General features: G+C 43.0%; 2 protein-coding genes across 7 annotated transcripts in view; both read left to right on the forward strand.

Annotated features, from left to right (window-relative positions):
- Positions 1-10710, forward strand: part of fam184ab (family with sequence similarity 184 member Ab) — a 100059-nt gene extending 89349 nt beyond the window's left edge. Inside the window, exons 15-18 of one of the 5 annotated variants that reach the window (XM_023974183.2) lie at positions 2491-2614; positions 3012-3116; positions 3972-4183; positions 9265-10710. In XM_023974183.2, the coding sequence (XP_023829951.1) occupies positions 2491-2614; positions 3012-3116; positions 3972-4183; positions 9265-9343 (520 nt within the window). In that variant the 3' untranslated portion in view covers positions 9344-10710. The remainder of the gene's footprint in view (positions 1-2490; positions 2615-3011; positions 3117-3971; positions 4184-9264) is intronic. The other 4 variants (XM_023974184.1, XM_023974182.1, XM_023974185.2 and 1 more) reach the window with 4 other exon arrangements.
- A 1051-nt stretch (positions 10711-11761) lies between these two features.
- On the forward strand, positions 11762-26511 carry mcm9 (minichromosome maintenance 9 homologous recombination repair factor). 2 transcript variants are annotated; one of them, XM_023974393.2, is made up of 13 exons: positions 11762-12063; positions 12800-13116; positions 19377-19690; positions 19843-19924; positions 20336-20536; positions 20719-20844; positions 20961-21080; positions 21188-21362; positions 21495-21697; positions 22982-23188; positions 23376-23458; positions 24238-24383; positions 24625-26511. In XM_023974393.2, the coding sequence occupies exons 2-13, from the start codon at positions 12807-12809 to the stop codon at positions 26267-26269; spliced, it is 3612 nt and encodes a 1203-aa protein (XP_023830161.1). In that variant the 5' UTR covers positions 11762-12063; positions 12800-12806; the 3' UTR covers positions 26270-26511. The 2 variants fall into 2 exon arrangements, with proteins under 2 accessions (XP_023830161.1, XP_023830160.1); XM_023974392.1 differs by lacking the exon at positions 11762-12063 and having other exon boundaries at positions 12075-13116.
- Positions 26512-26804: the final 293 nt, after the last annotated feature.

Here is a 26804-nt window from a genome sequence, read left to right on the forward strand (position 1 = left end):
GGATTCAAGAGGGGAGAGCGGGTGGCTGCACATGATCTCCGGAGGTGAATATGGCCCATTGGGAAGGTCCTTCCCTTTAATGAGAGATCTGACAGACCTGTTTTGTTTTCCACTGTGCTGCATGGAGGTGACTGTGTCCTCAATCCCAAACCGCATGCGCACGCACGCACGCACGCACGCACGCACGCACGCACATTCACACACAAACACACACTGTCTATCAGCAGCAGTGTCCTACTTGGGATAAACCTCCAGCTAGGTGTGCAGGTCCCCTAGCTTTCAAGACACCACAGTACTGTACACAAACAGTACACACCAGAAAATACGACCATAGACATAGAAATCCCCTGCAATCTACTCTGAATAGATCCAAGGAGATGTACTGTAATGATTATAGGGATAACAGGCAGCTTTCTCTGTAAGAAATATGTTTGGGATACGAGAGAGAGAGAGAAGGAGGGAGAAGAGTGAGAGAGTGAGAGAGTTAGATGGAACAGATATACAGGATCCTGGGACTGGGGAGTGACCTCATTTAGTTTCATGTGAATGAGAGCACCATCTAGACACAAAGCCAGCTACTGCAGAGAGAGCATCTGTGATGCCCACCACCAAATCTTCTCATGGCTCAATCACACCTTTCAAAATGAAATGCTAGTGAAGCATACGTCATTATTTGTTGCCGTTCCCTCAAGTAAATTTGACTGACAAACAGAATCCAGTACAATCCTGTAAAAATTGTTCACATTAGCCTTACACAGATGTGTCTGTTGCTAACCTTTCTAAAACCAACAAGGTCCAAGCCCCTGTCATTCTCAATTTTCTGACTAGTTTCCAAGGCCTTACCTTGAGGTCGACAATTTACTGCCTGCTAATTAAGCACATAACAAATCTATTTTAACAACAGCCCCTGTCCCCTCCCCAATTAATCACCTTGGCAGCCTCGTTCCCCAAAGCCGGTCCCTGGCCATTTAAGCTCTATGAATATTTTATCTCATTACATCTCCTATTGGTTAAACCCATGGGAACCAACACATGTTTGTTGTCTGATTGGTTGTTGTTCGTTTTAGTGCTTCCTAGCTGTTAGTTACATCTGTTTTGAGTGATGTCGCTGGAGAGTTGAGTGGAGTGTGATGATGAGCAGTGTTGGGGAGTAGTGAACTACATGTAGTTCAACTAGTAATTTAACTACATTTTGCAGTATCTTGGTGGTAGTTGAACTAAATTCTAATCTAGGTAGTGTTTTCAGTAGTAAATAACGTTTTTTACCATGTAGCGGTGTAGCTAACTACTGGAACTACACACTACTTTTTTGTCTAAAATAAAATATGGGTGAAGTAAGCAATACTTTCCTTTCTTTTTCGGGATCAGCCCTGCCTAATTCTCACTTGAAACATTGTTTTTGTGTTAAATAAGATAAATTACACATTCTATTAACAATTGACTCCAGAGTGATCTGTTCTTGCAATTTGTAGTCTATGACATCAGATTTAGATATGATAATTTATCACGCAGTAGTTTGGATGTAGCGAACTACTTTTTCATAGTAACTTTAGTTAAGTCAACTATGTTTTCTTAAGGGTAGCTTTAGTGTAGCTAACATCTTTCACTGTGAAGTAATTGGTAGTTTGGTAAACTATATTTTCAGAATAGCTTCCCCAACACTGATAACGATATTTATTAAAAAAAGCAAGCCAGCACCAGCCTCCCAGGCTGCATTGCAGCAACATGTTGGTTTCACATTGTTTATGTTTGGAGCATGTGTAGGGATGCAGATGAGTCTGTAGTGAAACGTGACACTGAAGTAAAGTGTAGTAGATGCTGTTTCTGTCAATTAAGCAACAAATGAACGGATCGCTGATGCATAGCAGCGTGACAGAAGCAGTTATCATGATATCCAATACGCTCCCTCTCTAATTCAAGCGTGTTCCTGTCCCTATCTTGCGTCTGAGTTTGATGGAGAGTTTGGTATCACTTGTCATTCCACATCTGTAGTGGTGAGGACGTCATGCCAAACTCGACATGATGGATGCTTGTTTCGAGCACGAGGAATATCTCGGCATATTAAAGTCATCAATCTCAAATTAGAGGCAGCACAAACTGTGGAGAGGCAGATGGCTTTGATCACTGATAAGTACTCTTCTAAAGAGCGCTCGTTATTTGTTGAGAAGTTTAATTGGAATTCAGAACAACATGTAATGTTTCTCGTGTTTTGATCATAGTAATACACAAGCACTAATAGGCTTTCTGATTCTGAGATTAAAGGTAGGAGAGTTAAGAGCTAATGCTTTAGTATTGATCTGCAGATGATGGAAGGGAAGCTTTCAAAACATGCTCCCTCAGTGTATGCTCATATCCCCATGCTGATCCAAGGCACTTTGATCATCATGTTACACAAACAAAACGTTGTTTCCACAATGTTACCTGTTTCACACTGTGTTGTGAGGAAACTGTGATATGTCAGAGCCCTAATTGCCCCCCTCCTCTCCCCAGGTTGGAGGGCACGGAGGATAAGTTCCGGAACAGGGAGAGCCGGCCTGAGGACTTGCAGGTGATCGCTGAGCTAAAGGACATGGTGACTGAGAGGGAGTCCCTCGTCAAGAAGCTGGTGGTAAGTGTATGTACACAGTACAAGATGGCTTACAGGATGCCCTTGTGTGGTTTTACCCAACAATCCTAGACATGGAGCCTGCATGCCTGTCTACCTCCAATCAATAGTAGACCAGACTACGGAGTGCTGTTGCCTTGCGTGATTAAGATTTCTCATTCAGCAGCAGTAGACTCCGGTATTTTACAGCCATTGAGTCCCAACAATGTATTGTAGACCGCTATTCAGTATACTGTATCTATAGCACTAGAGCTTGGCTAGAAACCCTGTGACTTTTGCGGGTTGTGTCACACGGTACTGGTATTTAAGCCCACGAATGACATTTAATTAGAGTGTGAGGTGTGAGATGCTCCATCAATAACCCAGAGCACCATGACCTAACTGAAGTCTTTCTGTTGACGTGCAGGATGACAAAAAGTTCTACCAGCTGGAATTGGTGAACAGAGAGACCAACTTCAACAAAGTGTTCAACACCAGTCCCAACGTGGGAGTAATAAATCCCCTCATCAAGGTGAGCTGACCGCTGCACACTAACACACCACACACAGACAGACAGACAGACAGGGGACTACCACTGACCATGTGCATTACCTCGTCTTATAGTATATACTCTGCCAGTTGATTAGAGCCATATAGCTTATCTGAACTAATCTTTGACTCTTTGTGAAGACCAAAAGCGTCAGGTGACAATTTGAAACCCTTAGGGAACCATCCCGATCGTTACAAGCCTAAACCACTAGCCTGTACCTCATTGTAGAAAATGGTTGAAGTGGAGATTTTAAGTTGCCTTTCCACATATCCTTAGTCTTGATTTCCATTGGAACCATTCCATCCCTTAGTGGAGAGAAGTTGTGTCCCATTCCAATGTAAATGCAGCAACCCCCTGTCTCCCAGTTGAATGGATCACTCTGCATGGTCAATATGTAACTGTTGAYTCCATTTCAAGTTCTATAACTTCCGATATTWTGKKTKWKTGTWMMWTWKWGTKTGTGTGTGTGTGTRYRTKTGTKTKTGTGTGTGTGTGTGTGTGTGGGGAGGGGGGGGGGTAGTCAGTGTGTGTGTCTGTTATCTCACTGTTCAGGCATCCAGTTCTCCTTTGCTTTCCAAGCCATTCTTTGTTAGTGTGAACTTTCTGTAGCCTCTTCATGTGATACTTTTTTCTCATCTTAATTAGCATATTAGAGCGACTGTTCCTTCGCTAGTTGAGTGGTACGAGCTTGACCTTCAGAAAGCCTCCATCCACATAAATCCTCTGAGAATGAGAAATATATAGATGTATAAATATACAGTATATACACAAGTTTTTTTTTTCATTGGACTAGTTCTCCCTATTTCCGTTTCTTTGTGTTTTTGTCCCTCTGTGTAGCAAAAGAGAAAGAATGACAAATCAGCAAACCGATTCAGCAGCTCTCCAAACCTCAGGGCTCTGGAGGCGACAGGAACAGGGACGGGGAGCGGGCAACCCCAGCCCAACCGCTTAGAGCCTATCCCCAACTCCCCCATTCACCACCTTGASCTCAACACTAGCAAACCTCTGCCCCCACCGACCCCTCCGACAGAGCCCAAGAAATTCATGAGGTGAGCGCCGCCCCTCCCTCGCCGCTGACGCCTCGGTCTGCGCCATGGGCAGGCCCAGGGTCAAGCACACTGACACACAGACATTGCCCTGACCCTCGGCCCATACAGCTGCAGATTGGCGGCTTTCATACAAACCTCTCCAGTCAGCTGCCATATCCCTTTCTGATGGGCTTCAGTCTTTGAAAGAAACTTCTCAATGTTACCCTCACTGGAGGATGTTGATGTTCTTCCCCCCTCTCTCTTAGACTTCGCTCTGATGAAACAGAACAGCGTCAAATCAGGAATTACGGTTTTTAAAAAATCTAAAAAACACTCCAGTCTGAAAGTGTAATTACCTTGAATAATAGATTAAGTTGCCTGCTGCCTGTTGCCAACAGGCTGAGGGGTTCATCCCAGGATTCCCTCTTGATTGCTATTCTATTTGAAGGACATGATGGCTTTTGTCTTTGCCTGCAGTTTTTGCGAGGCTTTGATTGTGTCCCCAGAGATTTGGCTTTCGGAGAGAGGGAGAGCTCCCACAATTACTCCCCCCACTTCTTTGTCAACTTATCTTTATTGTATATCAGGAAGTTATTGGCTTTACTTGACGGTTTCTTTTCAAACACACAAAGGGATATTCCATCTGAACCTACACACACTCCAGGAGATGTATGAACACTTTACTATATTATTCTAAAGCCCCATGCAATACATGAGACTTTGAAAATGGCATTGGAATGCAAAAGGAGCATGTGTACACCCCACCGTCACTCTTAACATGTTAGCATAAGTGTTCCTGCTAGCAGTTGCGTCTCTTTGTGTCTTTGTATTTTTCTCATTGAGTGATGTGTTGTTGTTCTGTTAAACCACCTCATCCTCATCGGCCTCCAGGCATGCTGCACTTACTGCACTTTGTTGTCCACATTGATGTGCAATTGTTTGATTTGTATATGTGGAAAATCTGATTGTGTAAATAGATTGTTGATGGTTTTTTTTCACCATGTACAGTTCTGTGTGGTGATGTGTGAAGCCTTCGATAACAACAACAACAGTCTTCTCATCAACAAACCCCTCTCTCTCTCGTGCCTTGGCATTGCTTTGCTCGTTGTGTTTCCAGCTATCATTCTGCACATGTGTAACAAACACACATGTGAATGTAATTCTCTCTTGTGCATGTGTTGTACTAGCTTGTGTGTCTGCACTCGTCCGGTACTTAGGTTTCTGCCTATTGATGCACTTGTTATCTATCTGTGTGCCTCTCTGTGCTTTGGGTTCCTCTTGCTGCATGCTGCTCTGTATGTAAGTAAGTTGCAGATGAGTCAGCGTGGCAGATTTGTGCGGGGCTGCCCTCCATTGTCATGGGACTCTCCCATCACTGCATCACACACACGGCCTGTCTGTCTCAGCCCCTGTCAAGGTGACCCTGTTTCCACTAAGAAACAAATGCACCCCAACATACAGTACCTCTCCACTGCAGCACATACCACACTTATGATGCTCTGTATTATACATCTGTTTTCAGATGATATAAAGCTGCTTCAATCTCTGTGCATGCAGTGTCCTTTAAATGCTGCCCTATTTCGATTCAGGAGGCCTATACCAGAATACAAATGTTTTTTAGTACTTGGAGAAGATGCCTAGATCAATAAGACTTCTTAATTCAGCTCACCAGCAAATTTGTACCAATAGAAATTGCATACATATACATTTGCATACCTAATTTAGTTTTCTCTATGGAAAACACTAGTATGCATGCTTATGCTATTTCTCTGCTTTTAGCTTCTGATGTTGTTGAAGTCAGCCCTGTCTGTCTCAGCCCAGGTGTTCCCTAGATCTGGAGTTGGTGATTAACAGACCAGAATGCATGTTCAATTCAGCATTACGTTGGATTTGCTGCAAAGGAGACTACTGAGACTGAGGAGAGAATGATTGCAGAGGAGATATTTTAGGATAGTTTTCAGAGACATAAACAGTTCTGCACAGGATGAAGAGGCCACCTGTCGTTAATTGAAAACTTCAGACATGTTTAGCTCAGTCAGAGCAGTACAGTTTGTGCAGTGCAGAATGAGTACCGAGTGCAGACTGTGTTTAATAATTTGTCTTGTATCATCTGGTCATGATAATATACTGAACAAAAATATAAATGCAACATGCAACAATTTCAATAGTTTTACAGTTCATATAATGAAATCAAATCAAAATCTAAACAAATTGTATTGGTCACATACACATGGTTAGCAGATGTTAATGCAAGTGTAGCGAAATGCTTGTGCTTCTATTTCCGACAGTACAGTAAAATCTAAGTAATCTAACAATTCCCAACAACTACCTAATACACACAAATCTAAAGGGGTGAATAAGAATATGTACATATATGGATGAGCGATGGCCGAGCGTCATAGGCAAGGTGCAATAGATGGTATAAGGTACAGTATATAAACTCAGCAAAAAAAGAAATGTCCTATCACTGTCAACTGCGTTTATTTTCAGCAAACTTAACATGTGTAAATATTTGTATGAACATAAGATTCAACAACTGAGACATAAACTGAAGAAGTTCCACAGACATGTGACTAACAGAAATGGAATAATGTGTCCCTGAACAAACGGGGGTCAAAATCAAAAGTAACAGTCAGTATCTGGTGTGGCCACCAGCTGCATTAAGTACTGCAGTGCATCTCCTCCTCATGGACTGCACCAGATCTGCCAGTTCTTGCTGTGAGATGTTACCCCACTCTTCCGCCAAGGCACCTGCAAGTTTCCGGACATTTCTGGGGGGAATGCCCTCACCCTCCAATCCAACAGGACCCAGACGTGCTCAATGGGATTGAGATCCGGGCTCTTCGCTGGCCATGGCAGGACACTGAATCACGCACAGAACGAGCAGTATGGCTGGTGGCATTGTTATGCTGGAGGGTCATGTCAGGATGAGCCTGCAGGAAGGGTACCACATGAGGGAGGAGGATGTCTTCCCTGTAACACAGCATTGAGATTACCTGCAATGACAACAAGCTCAGTCCGATGATGCTGTGACACACCGCCCCAGACCATGACGTACCCTCCACCTCTAAATCGATCCCGCTCCAGAGTACAGGCCTCGGTGTAACACTCATTCCTTCGACGATAAAGGCGAATCTGACCATCACCCCAGGTGAGACAAAACCGTGACTCGTCGGAGAATAGCACTTTTTGCCAGTCTTCTCTGGTCAAGCGACGGTGGGCTTGTGCCCATAGGCAACGTTGTTGCCGGTGATGTCTGGTGAGGACCTGCCTTACAACAGGCCTACAAGCCCTCAGTCCAGCCTCTCTCAGCCTATTGCGGACAGTCTGAGCACTGATGGAGCGATTGTGCGTTCCTGGTGTAACTCGGGCAGTTGTTGTTGCCGTCCTGTACCTGTCCCGCAGGCGTGATGTTCGGTTGTACCGATCCTGTGCAGGTGTTGTTACACGTGTTCTGCCACTGCGAGGACAATCAGCTGTCCGTCCTGTCTCCCTGTAACGCTGTCCTCACAGTACGGACATTGCAATTTATTGCCCTGGCCCCATCTGCAGTCCTCATGCCTCCTTGCAGCATGCCTAAGGCACGTTCACACAGATGAGCAGGGACCCTGGGCATCTTTCTTTTGGTGTTTTTCAGAGTCAGTAGAAAGGCCTCTTTAGTGTCCTAGGTTTTCATAATTGTGACCTTAATTGTAAAGTGGCTGTTCCACTGGATGTCATAAGGTGAATGCACCAATTTGTAAGTCGCTCTGGATAAGAGCGTCTGCTAAATGACTTAAATGTAAATGTTAATTGCCTACCGTCTGTAAGCTGTTCGTGTCTTAACGACCGTTCCTCAGGAACATGTTCATTAATTGTTTATGGTTCACTGAACAAGCATGGGAAACAGTGTTTTAACCCTTTACAATGAAGATCTGTGAAGTTATTTGGATTTTTACGAATTATCTTTGAAAGACAGGGTCCTGAAAAAGGTATGTTTCTTTTTTGTTGTTGCTGAGTTTACATATGAGATGGGTAGTGTAAGATATGTTAACATTATTAAAGTGGCATTGTTTAAGGTGACTAGTGATCCGAAGTGACTAGTGATCCATTGAAATGAATTCATTAGGCCCTAATTTATTGATTTCCCATGACTGGGCAGGGGTGCAGCCATGAGTGGGCCTGGGAGGGCATAGGCCCAACCACTTGGGAGCAAGGCCCACTCACTGGGGAGCAAGGCCCAGCCAATCAGAATGAGTTTTTCCCCACAAAAGGGGGGGGACAGAAATATTCATTAGTTTAATCAGCTGTCTGGGTGGCTGGTCTCAGATGATACAGCAGGTGAAAAAGCCGGATGTGGTGGTCCTGGGCTGGCGTGGTTATACGTGGTCTGCGGTTGTGAGGCTGGTTGGGAGTACTGCCATATTCTCTAAAACGATGTTAGAGGTGTTTTATAGTAGAAAAATGTATATTAAATGATCTGGCAACAGCTCAGGTGGACATTCCTGCAGTCAGCATGCCAATTGCACGCTCCCTCAACTTGAGACATCTGTGCCATTGTGTTGTGACAAAACTTCACATTTTAGAGTGGCCTTTTATTGTCCCTAGCACAAGGTGCACCTGTGTAATGATCATGCTGTTTAATCAGCTTCTTTATATGCCACACCAGTCAGTTGGATGGATTCTCTTGGCAAAGGAGAAAAACTCACTAACAGGGATGTAAAGATTTTGGGGATCTTTTATTTCAGCTCATGAAACATGGGACCAACACTTTACATGTTGCGTTTATATTTTTGTTCAGTAAAATCCAACCTTTAAGTTTAGAGGTTGTTATTTGACATGACAACTGTGGAAATAGCCATGGTGGGAAATTGAAACTTGAAAGTGTCTTAAGTTACATAGTTCTTTATCAGACCCAATATTGCAATTTCCTTGCCTTTTGTGTTTCTCAAATATTAACTGCAATATGAAGTTATGAGTCATATATCACAGAGATGTTAATCTTGAACCCTTTGTGCACTGTCGTTGTTGAGAGGAGAGGCCTTCTCATTATAACTGTATGTTCTGACATTTCATTGAGAGTTCTCCTCCCACTCATCCTCTCCTCTCCTTTGGCTCTCCAGACCCACGGATGTCAAGCCCTTCTTAGATAGGAGGCATCTGGTGCCCGTCAACGGGTTAAGACCCCTGGACAGAAACTGAGGAAGGGGCCTAAACACCAGACAACCAGTCAGTCAGTCAGTCAGCAAGTCATCCAGACAGACAGTCAGCCAGACAAGCACCAGAAGGATATCCAGCGCTATAAGCAAAGAGCAAAGGTTATTTTATTTGCAATAAAGCTGTAACATTACAATACAGTGAGGTTTGTTGGTGTTTATTGTGAATTTCCAATGCCAAGGCTATGGTCAAGCCAGCAACCCAGTGAAATGCATTAGGTTGAATAGGTTACATCTTGGGTAGACTGCATAGAACAAACCACAATAGGCAAGTTTGTGGTCTTTCAATACATTTTCCCTCTAACATTCTTTCCTTGGGCTTATCATTGGATTTGCTTTTCAGAAACTACAGAGTATGAGGAGAACAAACACTATTTGGTATTCAGGATTTTTAATAGATGCATTCACATTGTATAACCAAGAGAGCATAATCCCCTAAGGACCTGAGTCAAGGATGAACAACTACATGGTCTTGTTGTAATTCAATCTCACTAAACCCAATGGTTGGATGATCATGTAGAACAGAAATTGTTGTGTTAATACAACCACAGGCTCTCTTAAAAATGAGCAAACTTAACACGGTTAAAGGCTGATTATTGCAACAGAAATGTTATTGTTTTCGAGGAAGCATTTACACTCGAGAGCAGATAATCAAATCTATAGATATACTGCCTCAATAAAATCCTCTGAACTGGATGAATGACTACACTGACTTCAAACACAGAACATAAGCATAAAAACTACTCTCAACCCTGAGGTGCAATAAGGATTTCTTAGTCAATAATGTCCTGTATAACTGTTTGCTGCTGTTGTGGTGTGTGCCCCCCTGTGTAGCCCTCCTGAGACAGAGGAGTCACCCGTAGGATCCCCCGACCCCCAGCGCCAGGAATGGTTCGCCCAGTACTTCACCTTCTGATTTTTGCAACTCGAGAGCATGTCAACCATACGAAACGAAAAAGACTTTAAAAAATATATATATTATTTAATGATCAACCACTCCATTGCATTCTGTTGATTACTTCACTGTGAATGGGTTCCTTGTTTGTACAGTGCCGATGAGTATGTTTGACGTTTTTCTTTTTTGCAGTTTGTAATGAGTGGTACATATGCTGCTATCATTTTTTAAATACAGTATACAGTAAATTGTCCTCTCTCTGTACCTTATTTTAGGATGGCACTGTAATGATAGTTTGTTACAGCCGCATAAGACATTTTGGTAGAACTAAACTGTTTGTATGGTTGTCTCAACACAGATATAATGATGTCTCACCAATTTTAAAAATAAATTGCATATTTTATATTTATATTATACTGTGATGCTTAACTAATAAATACTGATTATTGTGACATTTACTCATGTGTGTGCTGTCAATTATGTGGGCCTTTCAATGTATGTATGATTTGTTACAAAACAGTACTATGTGCCATAGAATCCCAACTTCAGCAGAAAATATTTAATAAGGTTCATGGATTTAAAAAAAAATAACTATATGATTGTGTTTCACAATGTTTTAGGTCATAGTATGTACAGGTATTAACTGTGTTCAGGTATTAACTGTGTTCAAGTGATGCATGAGTTTTACCTCTGTGGGCAGAGCCGGTAGAGGGCACTGAATGGCTCTGGTCCTGCTTGTGGCGGTTTTGACCAGTGGTAGAAAAAGTACTCAATTGTCATACTTGAGTGAAAGTAAAGATAACTTAATAGAAAATGACTCAACTAAAAGTCACCCAGTAAATTTCTACTTGAGTAAGTCAAAGTATTTGGTTTGAAATATACTTAAGTATTAAAAGTAAATAGAATTAAGTATCAAAAGTAAAAGTATAAATAATTTCAATTTCCTTATATTAAGCAAACCAGATGGCACAATCAAAAATTATAATAAAAATATATATATATTGCTAGCGGCACACTCCAACACTCATAATTTACAAACAAGGATGTGTTTAATGAGTCCACCAAATCGGAGGCAGTAGGGATGACCATGGATGTTCTCTTGATAAGTGTGTAAATTTGAAGATTTTCCTGTCAAAATATAGAGTACTTTTGAATGTCAGGGAAATGTATGGAATAAAAAGTACATTATTTTCTTTCGGAATGTAGTGAAGTAAAAGTTGCCAAAAATATACCCCCAAAAAATACTTAAGTAGGACTTTTTACTTAAGTACTTTACACCACTGGTTTTTGACTAAACGGGATGCAGCTAATGTCAGAAGTGACTTTCTCACTGCAATTTGCGTAGCAGATTATGAGAATTCGGTTAAGGTTATAGCATCTAAAATGCAAAATTCTCTCCGACGCGAATGCAATATGCAAGTTTTGACGTCACTTTTAACGTTAGCTGCGTCCCTTCGAGACATTCCTTACTCTGGCATGTGCATCTAAAGACCTTGCGGCTGCGCACTTTATTTTGCTATAGGCGAGACACTACCAAGTGAGAGAAGATAGGGGGTTCCTTCCATAAAAGCCTTTTCACATTTTGTGAAAGACACGTGTTTTCCATTCTATTATTGTTGATTTTTAAATGTATTTAATTCATGGTGACTATTTTAAGACAGGGTAATATGATGTTTATTTAATATTATAGTTTGAACACCCCCTGTGGAAGTAGTGTGTGAATCCAGCGGGAAGTACCAAAGTGCTTAGTATGTCCGTGGGACTTGTGTTGATATCTCTAGCTGTAGAGAAACTAAAACACTCAAAATAGGGTACGTATAAAGTTATATTGTTTGCTAATACATATTACATTTAGATTTTGGAATCATGTGTAGCTGTTGTCAAACTTGCCTCCCTGTTAGCTAGCTGACGTTAGCCAAACAACCAGATCTGGGCCATCGCGTTATGGCATAGAGCAATTTTTTTCCAACTTTGTTTAGGTACTGGCTTCAATATACTTAAGTTACTCACGAAAGTAAAAACGTTGTTAGGGATGACAAACATTTTTCCATAAATGCTAGGTCTTGTCCATACGCGTGCGTCTGATCTGAAGCGAATGTATCTCGTAAATCTTTGTCGTAGTAGAGCCGACGCATACGCATGGACCGCAGCTACTATTAATAAAGGAAATGCATTCAACTGAAATGTGTCTTCCGCATTTAACCCTACCACTGTGAATCAGAGAGGTGCGGGGGCAGCCTTAAATTGACATCCACGTCTTCGGTGCCAGGGAAACAGGTTAACCCCCTTGCTCAGGGGCAGAACGACAGATTTTTACATTGTCAGCTCAGGGATTCGATCCAGCAACCTTTCGGTTACTGGTCCAACGCTCTAATAACTACACCAGCCTGAGTTATCAAAAATAGTGTCAGCACCACTTCACCTCTGCAACTAAATTGCTATTCTTCTTTGTTTGTCAATCTCTCTGACTTTGCCATTACTATTAATGTCACCTTCAGTTTACAAGCCTGACACTACAGATGAGCTAAACCATATTCACCCCTCCAGATCCAGGATGTTGATCAACCCAGAGCAGGTAGCTATGATAGGGCAGGTGTTTGAGGGGTATGTGACAGAGCACCACAGGAGTGACATCCTGCAGATCCTTCAGGAGCCTGATGAGGATGCCCACTACCCGGTGGTTATCAACGCCATGACACTGTTTGAAGCCAACATGGAGGTGGGCGACTACTTCAACGCCTACCCCAGCGAGGTCATCAACATCTTTGACACCACCCTTCACCGAGCCGCTAATACAGTGTCAGAGAACTCTACACAGCAAAGGTGGCACAAGGTCAAACACCACCTGCATGCCCGAATCACAGGTAAGACGCTCTATCCCACTTCCAAATCGACGCCTAGCCCCTACCTCCTAGGCACTTGTATAGATCTGAAAAGATAAGCAGTATGTTGTAAATTCGTTCCACCTAGCCTATCATAGAGCAAATTGGAGTTATTGCTATAATTATTTCTAATTAGTTATCCAATCTCTTTATTTACATGAAGACAAGTGCATAGAGAGGTCAATAATATGAGAGACGAGAGAGCTCTTTCTGCTCCCTTCTATGAATGAATTGTCCTCATACATAGTTATGGCCCTCTGCTGATGTAGCTTTATGTAACGTCTGAGATCTACAGTACCAGTCAAAAGTTTGGACACACGTACTCATTCAAGGGTTTTCCTTTATTTTTACTATGTTTTACTACATTGTAGAATAATAGTGAAGACATCAAAACTATGAAATAACACATGGAATCATGCAGTAACCAAAAAAGTGTTAAACAAATCAAAATATATTTTATATTTCAAATCAAATTGTATTGGTCACATACACATATTTAGCAGATGTTATTGMAGGTGTAGCGAAATGCTTGTGTTCCTAKCTCCATCGGTGCAGTAGTATCTAATAGAGCAAGAAGAATGGAATTAATAAATATATAAATATTAGATTGAACAATGTCGAAGTGGCATTGAATWAAAAAAAACTKAATAGAATACAGTATATACATATGAGATGAGTAAAGCAGTATGTAAACATTATTAAAGTGACTAGAGTTCCATTATTAAAGTGGCCAGTGATTCCATGTCTATGTATATAGGGTAGCAGCCTCTAAGGTGCAGGGATGCATAACTGGGTGGAAGTCGGTTAGTGATGGCTATTTAACAGTCTGATGGCCTTAAGATAGAAGCTGTTTTTCAGTCTCTTGGTTCCAGCTTTGATGCACCTATACTGACCTTGSATTCTGGACGATAGCGAGGTGAACAGGCCGTGAGATTCTTCAAAGTAGCCAGCCTTTGCCTTGATGACAGCTTTGCCCACTCTTTGCATTCTCCCAAACAATTAACAGGTGTGCCTTGTTAAAAGTTCATTTGTGGAATTTATTTCCTTAATGCGTTTGAGCCAATCAGTTGTGTATAGCACCCCTACAAGGTATTTATTTATTTATATTTATTTGGTAAAAGACCAAGTCCATATTATGGCAAGAACAGCTCAAATAAGCAAAGAGAAACGACAATCCATTATTGCTTTAAGACATGAAGGTCAGTACGAAACATTTCAAGAACTTTGTAAGTTTCTTCAAGTGCAGTCGCACAAACCATCAAGTGCTATGATGAAACTGGCTCTCATTAGGATCGCCACAGGAAAGGAAGACCCAGAGTTACCTCTGCTGCAGAGGATAAGTTCATACCAGCCTTGCTTTATAAAAAAAAAAGTTTCACGGAGTTCAAGTAACAGACACATCTCAACATCAAATGTTCAGAGGAGACTGCGTGAATCAGGCCTTCATGGTCAAATGGCTGCAAAAGAAACCACTTCTAAAGGACACCAATAAGAAGTAGAGACTTGCTTTGGCCAAGAAACACGAGCAATGGACATTAGACCGGTGGAAATCTCTCCTTTGGTCTAATGAGTCCAAATTTGAGATTTTTGGTTCCAACCGCTGTGTCTTTGTGAGACGTAGAGTAGGTGAACGGATGATCTCTGCATGTGTGGTTCCCACCGTGAAGTGTGATGGTGTGGGGGGGGCTTTGCTGGTGACACTGTCTGTGATTTATTTTGAATTCAAGGCACACTTAACCAGCAGCCATCCCACCTGGTTTGCGCTTAGTGGGACTATCATTTGTTTTTCAACAGGACAGTGGCCCAACACACCTCCAGGCTGTGTAAGGGCTATTTGAACAAGAAGGAGAGTGATGGAGTGCTGCATCAGATGACCTGCCTCCACAATCACCCGACCTCAACCCAATTGAGATGGTTTGGGATGAGTTGGACTACAGAGTGAAGGAAAAGCAGCCACCAAGTGCTGAGTATATATGGGAACTCCTTCAAGACTGGTGGAAAAGCATTCCAGGTGAAGCTGGTTTGTCATCAAGGCAAAGGGTAGCTACTTTGAAGAATCTCAAATGTAAAATATATTTTGATTTGTTTAACACTTTTTTGGTTACTACATGATTCCATGTGTTATTTCATAGTTTTGATGTCTTCACTATTATTGTACCATGTAGAAAATTGAAAAACCCTTGAATGAGTACATGTGTCCAAACTTTTGACAGGTACTGTATATTTGTGAGTTAGTGGGTGGTTGTCCTCCCTGTCTAATTGCAATGCTTGAAAGCTCCATTTAAAACAGTGTCTGGAGGGGTTTAGGCCGCAGTGTTCATTTCATTTGTTCTGCTGGAGGCTCACCTCATCAGTCTGCTCTCTGCAACAGAAGAGTCATTTAAATCGAGACAGACACAATTAGAGCTCCTCATCATAGATAGCTGAATCACTTGTCCAGTGGAAAACATTAGCATCCTTTTGATGCAGCTTGATAATGATAATAATCACAATAGGAAGTACAGTATACCCATCACTGGCCAGCAGGATTTATTGAGAACATTATGAACATCTTGTCTCCGTGTAGGTATCTGTCTGGTTGTTGACTTGGGAAGAATGTCTGCCTGAAATGCAGGAGAACAGTAGGCAGTAAGAGACTGAAACAGGAGACTCAGCGTGGTGTAACAACAACCCAAGCCATTCCAGATATCACTCAGCAGGCCCAGTATTGACTTCCTGAGATGACACATGGTTACCTGAGATGGGGCCCAGGAAAACTAGCTACTCAATGAGGGTTTCTTATGTACACTGTCTCGAGCAATAAGGCTGCGTTTACACAGACAGCCCGATCATTATATTTTTTTGGACTAATTGGTATTTTAACCAATCAGATCAGTTCTTTTGCCAATAATTGGGCTAAAGATCATAATTGGTCTGTCTGTGTAAACGCTGCCAAAACTCAGCCGCACTATGGGTTCCGACATCTGCCAGGCTGCCACAGTTTTACCGTCACCATTAGTTTAACACCTGGAACAGGTTGACATGGATTGGCCTGATTTGATTTTAATATGCAGATGATAAAAAAAGAGCATAGACATATAGTCAAATGGGAATAATCTGTAATGATTGACCTTGTCTGTCTGCCAGCCTTGCAAAGTAGCTCAACCTTCACATCTAATTACTTTAGCCATTGCGTACTGCAGTCTGGAGTCTCACCAGTACAGAGAGCAGTGTTATAAATAGCCAGATGATGTGCTCGACTCGTATGCTGTTCCTTGGTTGGTTACATGGCGTGAATGTAGAAGGCATAGCAAATAGCAGCAGGGCTCTTGGTGATGCAGCTGTGTGTGTTCTGGTGGGGAATGTTACTGCTACAAGGCCATGTTTAAGATCAGACCAGTACATGCTTCAATATTTTCAACAGGTTGCTCGCTCGAAATTCAGAATGTCTCTCTGTGGAGAGGACCGCTGTATGTGGGCTGCATCTTAAAACTCAGTTGTCTACTCATGAGAAAATGGAAAGTGCTTCACATAAAACCACTCTGAAGATGTGGATGGAAAATGTCAATGTTGTTTGAGATGCCAGATGGAGAGAGAGGATAATACACTATATATACAAAAGTTTGTGAACACACCTTCAAATTAGTGGATTTGGCTATTTTAGCCACACCCATTGCTGACAGGTGTATAAAATTAAGCACACAGACATGCAATCTCCATTGGCAGTAAAATGGCCTTACTAAAGAGCTCAATGACTTTCAACGTGGCACCGTCATAGGATGCCACCTTTTCAACAAGTCAGTTCGTCAAATTTCTACCATGCAAGAGCTGCCCCGGTCAATTGTAAGTGCTGTTATTGTGAAGTGGCAATGTCAAGGAGCAACAACAGCTCAGCCGCGAAGTGGTAGGCCACACAAGCTCACAGAACGGGACCGCCAAGTGCTGAATCGCATAGAGCGTAAAAATCATATGTCCTCAGTTGCAACACTCACTACTGAGTTCCAAACTGCCTCTGGAAGCAACATCGGTACAATAACTGTTCGTCGGTAGCTTCATGAAATGGGTTTCCATGGCTGAGCAGCCGCACACAAGCCTAAGGTCAACATTCGCAATACCAAGTGTCGGCAGGAGTGGTGTAAATCTCGCCGCCATTGGACTCTGGAGCAGTGGAAACATGTTCTCTGGAGTGCTAAATCACGCTTCACCATCTGGCAGTCCTACAAATCTGGGTTTGGCAGATGCCAGGAGAACGCTACCTGCCCCAATGCATTGTGCCAACTGTTAAGTTGGGTGGAGGAGGAATAATGGTCTAGGGCTGTTTTTCATGGTTCGGTCTAGGCCTCTTAGTTCCAATGAAGGGAAATCTTAACGCTACAGAATACAATAACATTCTAGACGATTCTGTGCTTCCAACTTGGCAACAGTTTGGGGAAGGCCCTTTCCTGTTTCAGCATGACAGTGCCCCCGTGCACAAAGTGAGGAAATGGTTTGTTGAGATCGGTGTGGAACAACTTGACTGGCATGCACAAAGCCCTGCCCTCAACCCGATCGAATACCTTTGGGATGAATTTGAACACCAACTGCGAGCCAGGCCTATTGTTCGACGAGCATCTGGTCCTACTGGACACCGAGATGTCCACATACTTTTGGCCATGTCGTGTATGTTCTATTTTTTATTTTTTTTTAACTAGGGAAGTCCATTAAGAACACATTCTTATTTACAATGACGGCCTACAATGGCCAAACCTGGACGATGCTGGGCCAATTGTGTGCCGCCCTATGGGACTCCCAATCACGGCGGATGTGATACAGCTTGGATTTGAACCAGGGATTGTCGTGACGCCATTTGTGCTGAGATGTAGACTGCTGCACCACTCGGGAGCCCCTATTAATCCATGATAACATTGGTGGGCTGGAGTATTGCATTTTATCCATAAAGGCCTATTTTACGTTTATATTCTATCAGTTCATGGGATAAAATTTTACACTGACAGTGTCTGCGAGTCCACAGATTTATCAGGAAAAAAGACTTCACAAGTCTGCTATGGATTCTCAGTGGTCACTGCTTAGGCCTAAAGCTACCTGTTACCAAAGAAGGCTTCTCCCATAAATCAAATCAAATGTTATATGTCACATGCGCCAAATACAAAAGGTGTAGACCTTACTGTGAAATGCTTACTTACAAGCCCTTAACGAACAATGCCGTTTTTAGAAAAATAAGAGATGAGAAAAATATATTTAAGAAATAAACTAAAGTAAAAAATAAAATAAAACCGCAACAATAAAATAACAATAACGAGGCTATATAAAGGGGGTACCAGTACCGAGTCAATGTGCGGGGGCACAGGTTAGTCGAGGTAATTGAGGTAATATGTACATGTAGGTAGAGGTTAAGTGACTATGCATAGATAATAWACAGTGAGTAGCAGCAGTGTAAAAAAAAAWAAAAAATGGGGGGGTCAATGCAAATAGTCTGGGTAGCCATTTGATTAGCTGTTCAGCAGTCTTATGGCTTGGGGGTAGAAGCTGTTAAGAAGCCTTTTGGACTTAGACTTGGTGCTTCGGTACCGCTTGCCGTGCGGTAGCAGAGAGAACAGTCTATGACTAGGGTGGCTGGAGTCTTTGGCAATTTGTAGGGCTTTCCTCTGACACCGCCTGGTATAGAGGTCCTGGATGGCAGGAAGCTTGGACCCACAGTGATGTACTGGGCCGTACGCACTACCCTCTGTAGCACCTTGCGGTCGAAGGCCGAGCAGTTGCCATACTAGGTGGTGATGCAACCAGTCTGAATGCTCTCGATGGTGCAGCTGTAGAACTTATTGAGGATTTGAGGACCCAGGCCAAATCTTCTCTGTCTCCTGAGGGGGAATAGGTTTTGTCGTGCCCTCTTAGAGTTCTCTGCGTTAGGTACTTTTATCCAATATAATACTGTAGGCAACTTGACAGATTTACAGTAAGGCTATGTAATGGGCTACGCATGTTTTCATAATTTAATATTTTTTTGTTTAATTTGACTCATGCAACACAGTGCAAGATGCATGCGATACATCTCTCTTCAATACAATAGTGGGTAGAGAKCCCCATCTGGTGGTTAATATTGAGCATGACAAGGAATGCTGAACTTTGTTTGAGTTCCAGGAAAGATGGTACAGCGTGTTGTCAATTCTGATCATTGTTTTGATGTCTTGTCCAGTGCTCCTTGGTCTGTTTGATGTCCATAACCCTAACATCCCTCTGCATTGCTGTATGTCATCACGCCTCAGGTCTTCCTGTGTGTCCGGAGCTCACCAGGGAGAACATCCCCAAGTCTCGGGACGCTGGTCACTTCCTGTCCGTCACGGGCACGGTAATCCGCACCAGTGTGGCCAAGGTTCTGGAGTACGAGAGGGACTACATGTGCTCTAAGTGCCGTCACGTGTTCTCCCTGCAGGCTGACTTTGAGCAGTACTATAGCTTTGTTCCCCCTATCAGCTGCCCCAACCAGGACCTCTGTAACTCCAACAAGTTCACCTGCCTGTCAGGCAGCTCCACCCCGGCAGCCTGCAGGGACTACCAGGAGATTAAGATCCAGGAGCAGGTGACTGACTGACTTGGGGCTAAGGGGCTCTAGTACTGTTTGTTTTAATTATTGTCTACACATTAACCCTTTTGAATAACATCTGCAAACACATTGTAAGCCTATATTTGATCAAACTGCACCCCTCTTTCCCTGCTGTTCTGTGTGCCCAGGCCCAGAGGTTGTCTGTGGGCAGTATTCCTCGCTCCATGGTGGTCATTTTGGAGGATGATCTGGTAGACAGCTGTAAATCAGGTAACATTGGTCACTATGATGTCATTTGTCACTATGATATCACAGTTGACATATGTATTGGAAATTACATCACAGTGGGATTGTTACATAAAGGATATTGTCATACTGTATTATGGGAATTTGTTTTGCAGCGGGCGACATCAATGCGTTAGGTAGATTGTGACATCACTGAGTATTGGAATTCCACATTGTGATGTATTACCAATGATGTCATAATACTGTATGATGTACGGATGTTACATTGTGGTGTCATGTTGTGTGTGATAACATCACAATACCATATGATTGTCTTTCACCCAAGATGAAGTCACAGTAGATGAACATGAATGTTTTTAAAGGGATTAGTGTCATCCCATTGAATGTTGGGACTGAATTTCTAGGATATCACAATATGTGATGACATTTTTTCAGGTGATGATGTTACAGTGTATGGAGTAGTTCGTCAGCGATGGAAGCCCCTGTACGACGACGCACGCTGTGAATTGGATCTGGTGTTGAAAGCCAATTTCATTGAAGTGAACAATGAGCAGACCATGGCAGCTCTGGTCCTAGAGGACATGCAGCAGGAGTTTGAGGAGTTCTGGGACAATTACAAACATGACCCTATAACTGGTACATAATAACTCGACTGTAATACTTCCCCAATCCCCATAATTAAAACTGTTGCCATACAGATTTAGATACTACTTTTTAATGTATTTAATAGTCATTATTACATGATAAATACTATATGAGATGCACATGAAATATGTATGGAATTTGATTGGTGTTCTTCTTCCATGTTCTCTCTGAAGGCAGGAACCAGATTCTCATGAGCATGTGCCCACAAGTGTTTGGAATGTATGTAGTTAAGTTAGCTGTTGCCATGGTGTTAGCAGGTGGGGTGCAAAGAATAGATCCTTCTGGAACGAAGGTAAGAGGTATGTATCCTTGTTCCAAATGTGGACCAATTTCTCTTACATGCCTCACAAACTGCAACTCTATTGGTGTCGATGTTAATATCTGATTCTAGATTTGTAATATGTTTCTGGTTTAGGTGAGTCTCATCTTCTGCTGGTGGGAGACCCAGGCACAGGGAAGTCTCAGTTTCTGAAGTACGCTGCTAAGATCACTCCCCGGTCAGTCCTCACTGCTGGGATCGGCTCCACTACCGCAGGTCTGTCTGCCCTCTGCTGGTTCATCTGAAACAGTTCACTTTGCTTAAAGGAATCACTGAAATAACCACTTATGTTAGTCAAAAAAGGAATATGTGTTGTGTGTCAGGGTTGACGGTGGCAGCAGTGAAGGACTCCGGGGAGTGGCATCTAGAGGCAGGAGCACTGGTGCTGTCTGATGGAGGCTTGTGTTGTATCGACGAGTTCAACAGCATCAAAGAGCACGACCGCACCAGCATCCACGAAGCCATGGAGCAGCAAACCATCAGTGTGGCCAAGGCAGGGTAAGGAAAAATCTTATCTTGCACTCACTTCTGGTATGGGCTGAAGCAGGGTCATAATGACTGACATGCATAAAGCATCTTTCTATTTCCTTCATTGACTTTGTGGGGTCTCTTTCCCTCTCTCCCACCCAGCATGGTGTGTAAACTGAACACCAGGACCACCATCTTGGCTGCCACCAACCCTAAGGGCCAGTACGACCCAAACGTGCCTATGTCGGTCAACGTGGCCCTGGCCAGCCCCCTGCTCAGCCGCTTTGACCTGGTCCTGGTCCTACTGGACACCAAGAACCCTGAGTGGGACCGCATCATCTCCTCCTTCATACTGCACAACAAAGGTGTTTATACAGAGTCCTTATAGAGAGAGAGAGAACAGGCTCTGAAGAGCTAGTGTGTTCACATCCACCAGTTTTTAGACCACACTGCGTTTTGGCTTCATAATGATAGAAACTGGTCCAGACCCTGGAGAAACAGGACTCTGGTCAATTAATGACATGAATTCATCTGAATGTCGCTTTGGATAAAAGCATCTGCTAAATGGCATATTATATATATGATCAGTTGAAGTACAGAACAGTCATTAAAGAACCCAGTCCTCTAGAAGTGGAGTGTAATAATCCTGCTCTTAGCGCCTGAGATATCCACCAATTACATAGGTCATCTGAGGAATCAGTGGGATATCATATTGCTGAGTTAAGCTACACTGCAAATTAGAGTTGAGACCTCCTCTGGGCTCTTCATTAGAAAAGTCAATTTCTCTCCCCAGAAAGACAGCATTTGGTCATTTGCATAATATAATTCCCACAGTATTTGCATAAGGAAGAGAGCTATGTTGAATGAAAATGCCAATGATGTAAAGTCTCTGTGGCATCGTCCCAGTTTAATTAGTGCTCTAGGTCGTTATCAAGACGATCACTCAGAGAGTTGTGGTTACGGAAGGCTGGGTCCTATTCATTATGACAAAACGTTTTGCAACAGAAAACTATTCTTATTGGACAAGTTTAGGTAGTCCCATCCTGTTTCAGTTAGTTTTCTTCTGTCTGGTAAATAATAAATACAACCCTGCATCTTGCTCATTACTTTAATCAGAAGGCTAATATCAATACTATGCATGCCAGTCTCTCTTGGCTAAAAGTAGAGGAGAGACTGACTGCATCACTTCTTGTTTTTATAAGAAACATTGATGTGTTGAAAATTCCAAATTGTTTGCATTGTCAACTTACACACAGCACTGATACACAAACTTACCCCAGCAGACATGCCACCAGGGGTCTTTTCACAGTCCCCAAATCCAGAACAAATTCAAGAAAACATACAGTATTTATAGAGCCAGGATTGCATGGAACTCCCTTCCATCAAAGATTGATCAAGTGAACAGCAAACCTGGTTTTGCAACACCTCACAACAACTCACAACACCTCCCCTGTTTGACCTAGACATTTTGTGTATGTACTGATTTGTGATGTTTTAAATATATGTAATTCTGTCCTTGAGCGGTTCTTGTCTATTAATGTTCTGTATTATTGAATGTTTTCTGTGGACCCCAGGAAGAGTAGCTGCTACTATCGCAACCGCTAATTGGGATCCTAATAAAATACCAAATACCTTCATCTGCCCTTCAGGAGTTCCCTGTCAGTCGGAGGATTCTTTGTGGAGCATGGAGAAGATGAAGGCCTACTTTTGCCTGATCAAGGGGCTGCAGCCGCATGTGTCTGAGGAGGCCAACTCCATCCTGTCCCGCTACTACCAGCTGCAGAGGCAGAGCGACAGCAGGAACGCAGCCCGCACCACTATCCGCATGCTGGAGAGCCTCAGCCGCCTTGCTGAGGGTGGGACAGCATTTTACATTACACATCTAATGTCTTTCCTTCGGAATTCCTTTGGGTTTGGTTTAGTTACTAAGGAGTTTAGTAGTTACTGAAAGTGTTCAAACTCATATTTATTATGTGAATGTTTTATGCTATAGTTGATATGATGTGGTCATGAAGCTCATGATCTTTGTCTTGATCCTGGCAGCACACGCCAGGTTGATGTTTCGAGACACTGTCACTGTGGAGGATGCTGTTGTTGTTGTCTCTGTCATGGAGTGCTCTATGCAGGTAGGAAGCTACACCTTTTTACATTCTAACATGAAATAAGCAATAAGGCCCAAGGGGATGTGGTATATTTAAGCGATAAGGCCCAAGGGGATGTGGTATATTTAAGCAATAAGGCCCAAGGGGATGTGGTATATTTAAGCGACAAGGCCCAAGGGGATGTGGTATATTTAAGCGATAAGGCCCAAGGGGATGTGGTATATTTAAGCAATAAGGCCCAAGGGGATGTGGTATATATTCCACAAACCCCCAAGATGCCTTATTGCTATTATAATAAACTGGTTACCAACGTAATTAGAAGAGTAAAAATAAATGTTTTGTCATACCCATGGTATACGGTCTGATATACCACGGCTTTCAGCCAAACACTATTCAGGGCTCGAACCACCCAGTTTATAATGGCCAATATATCACGACTACGGGCTGTTCTTATGCACGACATGAGGCTGAGTACCTGGATACAGCCCTTAGCTGTGGTATATTTGACATATACCACAAACCTCTTTAGGTTTCTTATTGATATAATAAACAGGTTACCAACATAAATAGAACAGTAAACAAGTATTTTTGCATCATACCCATGGTATATTGTCTCATATACACACACAACTGAAATGCTTTTTCAGCCAATCAGAATCCAACACCCAAACTACTCAATTTATAACATGTTACATTTTACAGTTACATTGAATGTAAACTGTAATGCCTTCAGCATGACTTGAAACACATGACATAATACAAAATGTAAGGTGAAGTTTCAGTGAGGTGTGTGCGTGTTTCAGGGGGGCGCTCTCCTGGGAGATGTGAATGCTCTTCACACGTCATTCCCTGACAACCCCAGTCAGCAGTACCAGACACAGTGTCAAATTGTTCTGGAGGGCCTCCAGATGCCTCACCTCCTCTACAAGGAGATGGACAGGCTCTCAAGGTGAGACATTATACTTGTGAAATCTTAAAGAACAAGGTTTGTGATGATTCAACTTTGTAGAACAGGACAAAAAGTAAATATTGCTTATAAGTAATGCATTCTCTAACTTATTGTCTTCTACACCATCAGAATAAATCTCACTTATAACAACTCCCCCACCAACATATTACCTCTAAACCCTAGCCCAGTGAAAATACTGAGTTCAACCCCATTCATGTAAGAGTCATTGTGTTTTCTTTAGACTGCAGAATAATGGACCAGGCTCCCCTAAAGGAACAGAAAAAGGTTCTCCTCTGCCTGCAAAGCAGCACAGTGATCTGAGCAGCAGTTATCATCACAAGAGTTCTAAATTTCAGACAAGAGGTCCAAGGCACTCTGACATCACCACAGACTCAGAGAGTGGACTGGACTGGTTCCACTCACTGGCCGGCCCAGTGGGGGGAGGACATGCCAGCTCGCCGATCATCACAACATCCACACAACACAACCACAACTCCTTCTCAAAGCAGGCCCGAACCCTGCCAAAACACCCCGCTGTGTCGTTGCCGGGCAACAGCGGTGCTGCACACAAGGAGAGTGGGAGAGCACCTGTGTGCGATAAGACACCCAGTATAACTGCGGAGGAGGTGGTAGAGAGCTGTAAGGAGAGCAGTAAAAGCACAGCATCAGCAGCAGCGGAAGACAGATCCTGTTCTGTGGTACAAAAGGTGTCCAAGAAGCTGCGAGACAAACGGCTCAGAGCAATGACTCATGTTCCCCTTCAGGGAGACAAAGTGGGAGGCAACATCAGCACCAGCAGAGACCTCATAGACCATCTAGATGTGGTGCAGGCCTTCTCCACAGACTCCCTGCCCTCCCACAGCACACCTGTAGCAGGGAAGAAACGCAACTCAAAAAAGAACAATGTCCCTTGTAACCTCCCGTCTGGAGACCAGGACCTCTTTGGTACTGTGGGGGCAGGGGGAGAAGAACTGCACTCTAAGTTCACAGGGTTCACATTTAAACCCAGAGAGAAGATGACCCACACTGAACCTCTCTGTCCAGATACTGACAGCTCAGACTTTCACACAGAGAATAGAGGTCCACCTAGCAGAGCAAAGATGCATAACAGAGAAAACCATAACACAGTTTCTTCAGCTAGAGAGAAAGAGAAAACGGAAAAGAAAAAGAGTGAGAAACAGTGTTACAAAGACAAGCCAGCAGAGGGCAGCAGTTCTGCCAAGAAGCTGAGGGTTCAGTCTGAGGAGAAAGAGTTTCCCATTGAGGTGTCACGTGACATGAACCCAGAGGTCAGTGGTCCCACGGCGGAGGGAGGTGGTGATGGGGGGGATCATGGGACAGAGCAGAAACGCCAGCAGTTGCTGAGCAGAATTGCTCCAGGTGAGAACAGAACTACATTCACAACCCCCACAGACCCTCCACCACTACAGCCAGACCACCCAAAGCCCACTGTGGCGGCCTCTACCCTGGCCAAACTCTCCAGGTTCTCCTTCACAACCACAAAGGACAAGGAAGTTACAAACCTAATAACAACTCTTACATCAGGTGCTCAGGTTACCTCGTCCATAGAGCTTAAAGCAGGGCAGCAGGACACATGGACACAAGCTATCACCAGCATACAGCAGAGGACAGGGATGCAAGCTAAAGCCTCTACAGAGGATAGGACTGAGGCAAGAGTTAGTGGAGACAAAGACTTCCAGACATTTAACAGTAAGGGCCAAAACCCTGCTATAGATTCTGCTGTTAACCCTAAAAAGAGAAAGTGTTTTGAGCTGGGCTCTAAAGGCCTCTTCTCTGGCCTGTCTATGTTCAGCTCCTCCAACTTTGATGAAGATGATCTGAGTGTAGACTGGGATGATGAGTCGGGGAAAAAAACGAAAATGTAACAGTGAAACAATGTTTGAAACGATGTAATGTACTGAATATTATTTGTGACTTCTCACCGTGTGTGTGCATGCGTGTTTGTTGTTGTATGGTCAAGAATTGGTATAAATTTGCAGATCAGTGTTTGATCATGAGATTCACTATTGACTTGATGTCATGCTGTTGTATATTGAACACACATTATGCCATAGAAACAATCTTGTAAATCTGTTTCTTCTCTAAATGAAACCTCTTTTACAAAGCCTATGGTCTTGTGTCACAATATCTGAAATAATGCTGTTATACGAGGTAGTCAAAGGGCACATTTTCATAATGGAATGGGCAAAATTACACGCTCCGTGAAAACACGCACTGTTGCTGTAGGCAAACGTTATGTTCATTCAAAGTAGAAAATCAGAGGCACAGATCAATGTGGGTGATGACTGACTGGGCCCTACATTTGCCTAAGGCTGTGTATTATGATGTGGTATATAATGGTTTCATCCTCTGAGCCAATGCCAGAAAGCACCACACCAAAGGGAGTATGGCTGTTGTCAT

The sequence above is a fragment of the Salvelinus sp. IW2-2015 genome, linkage group LG28 (genome assembly GCF_002910315.2).
Source record: "Salvelinus sp. IW2-2015 linkage group LG28, ASM291031v2, whole genome shotgun sequence".
NCBI lineage: Eukaryota > Metazoa > Chordata > Actinopteri > Salmoniformes > Salmonidae > Salvelinus > Salvelinus sp. IW2-2015.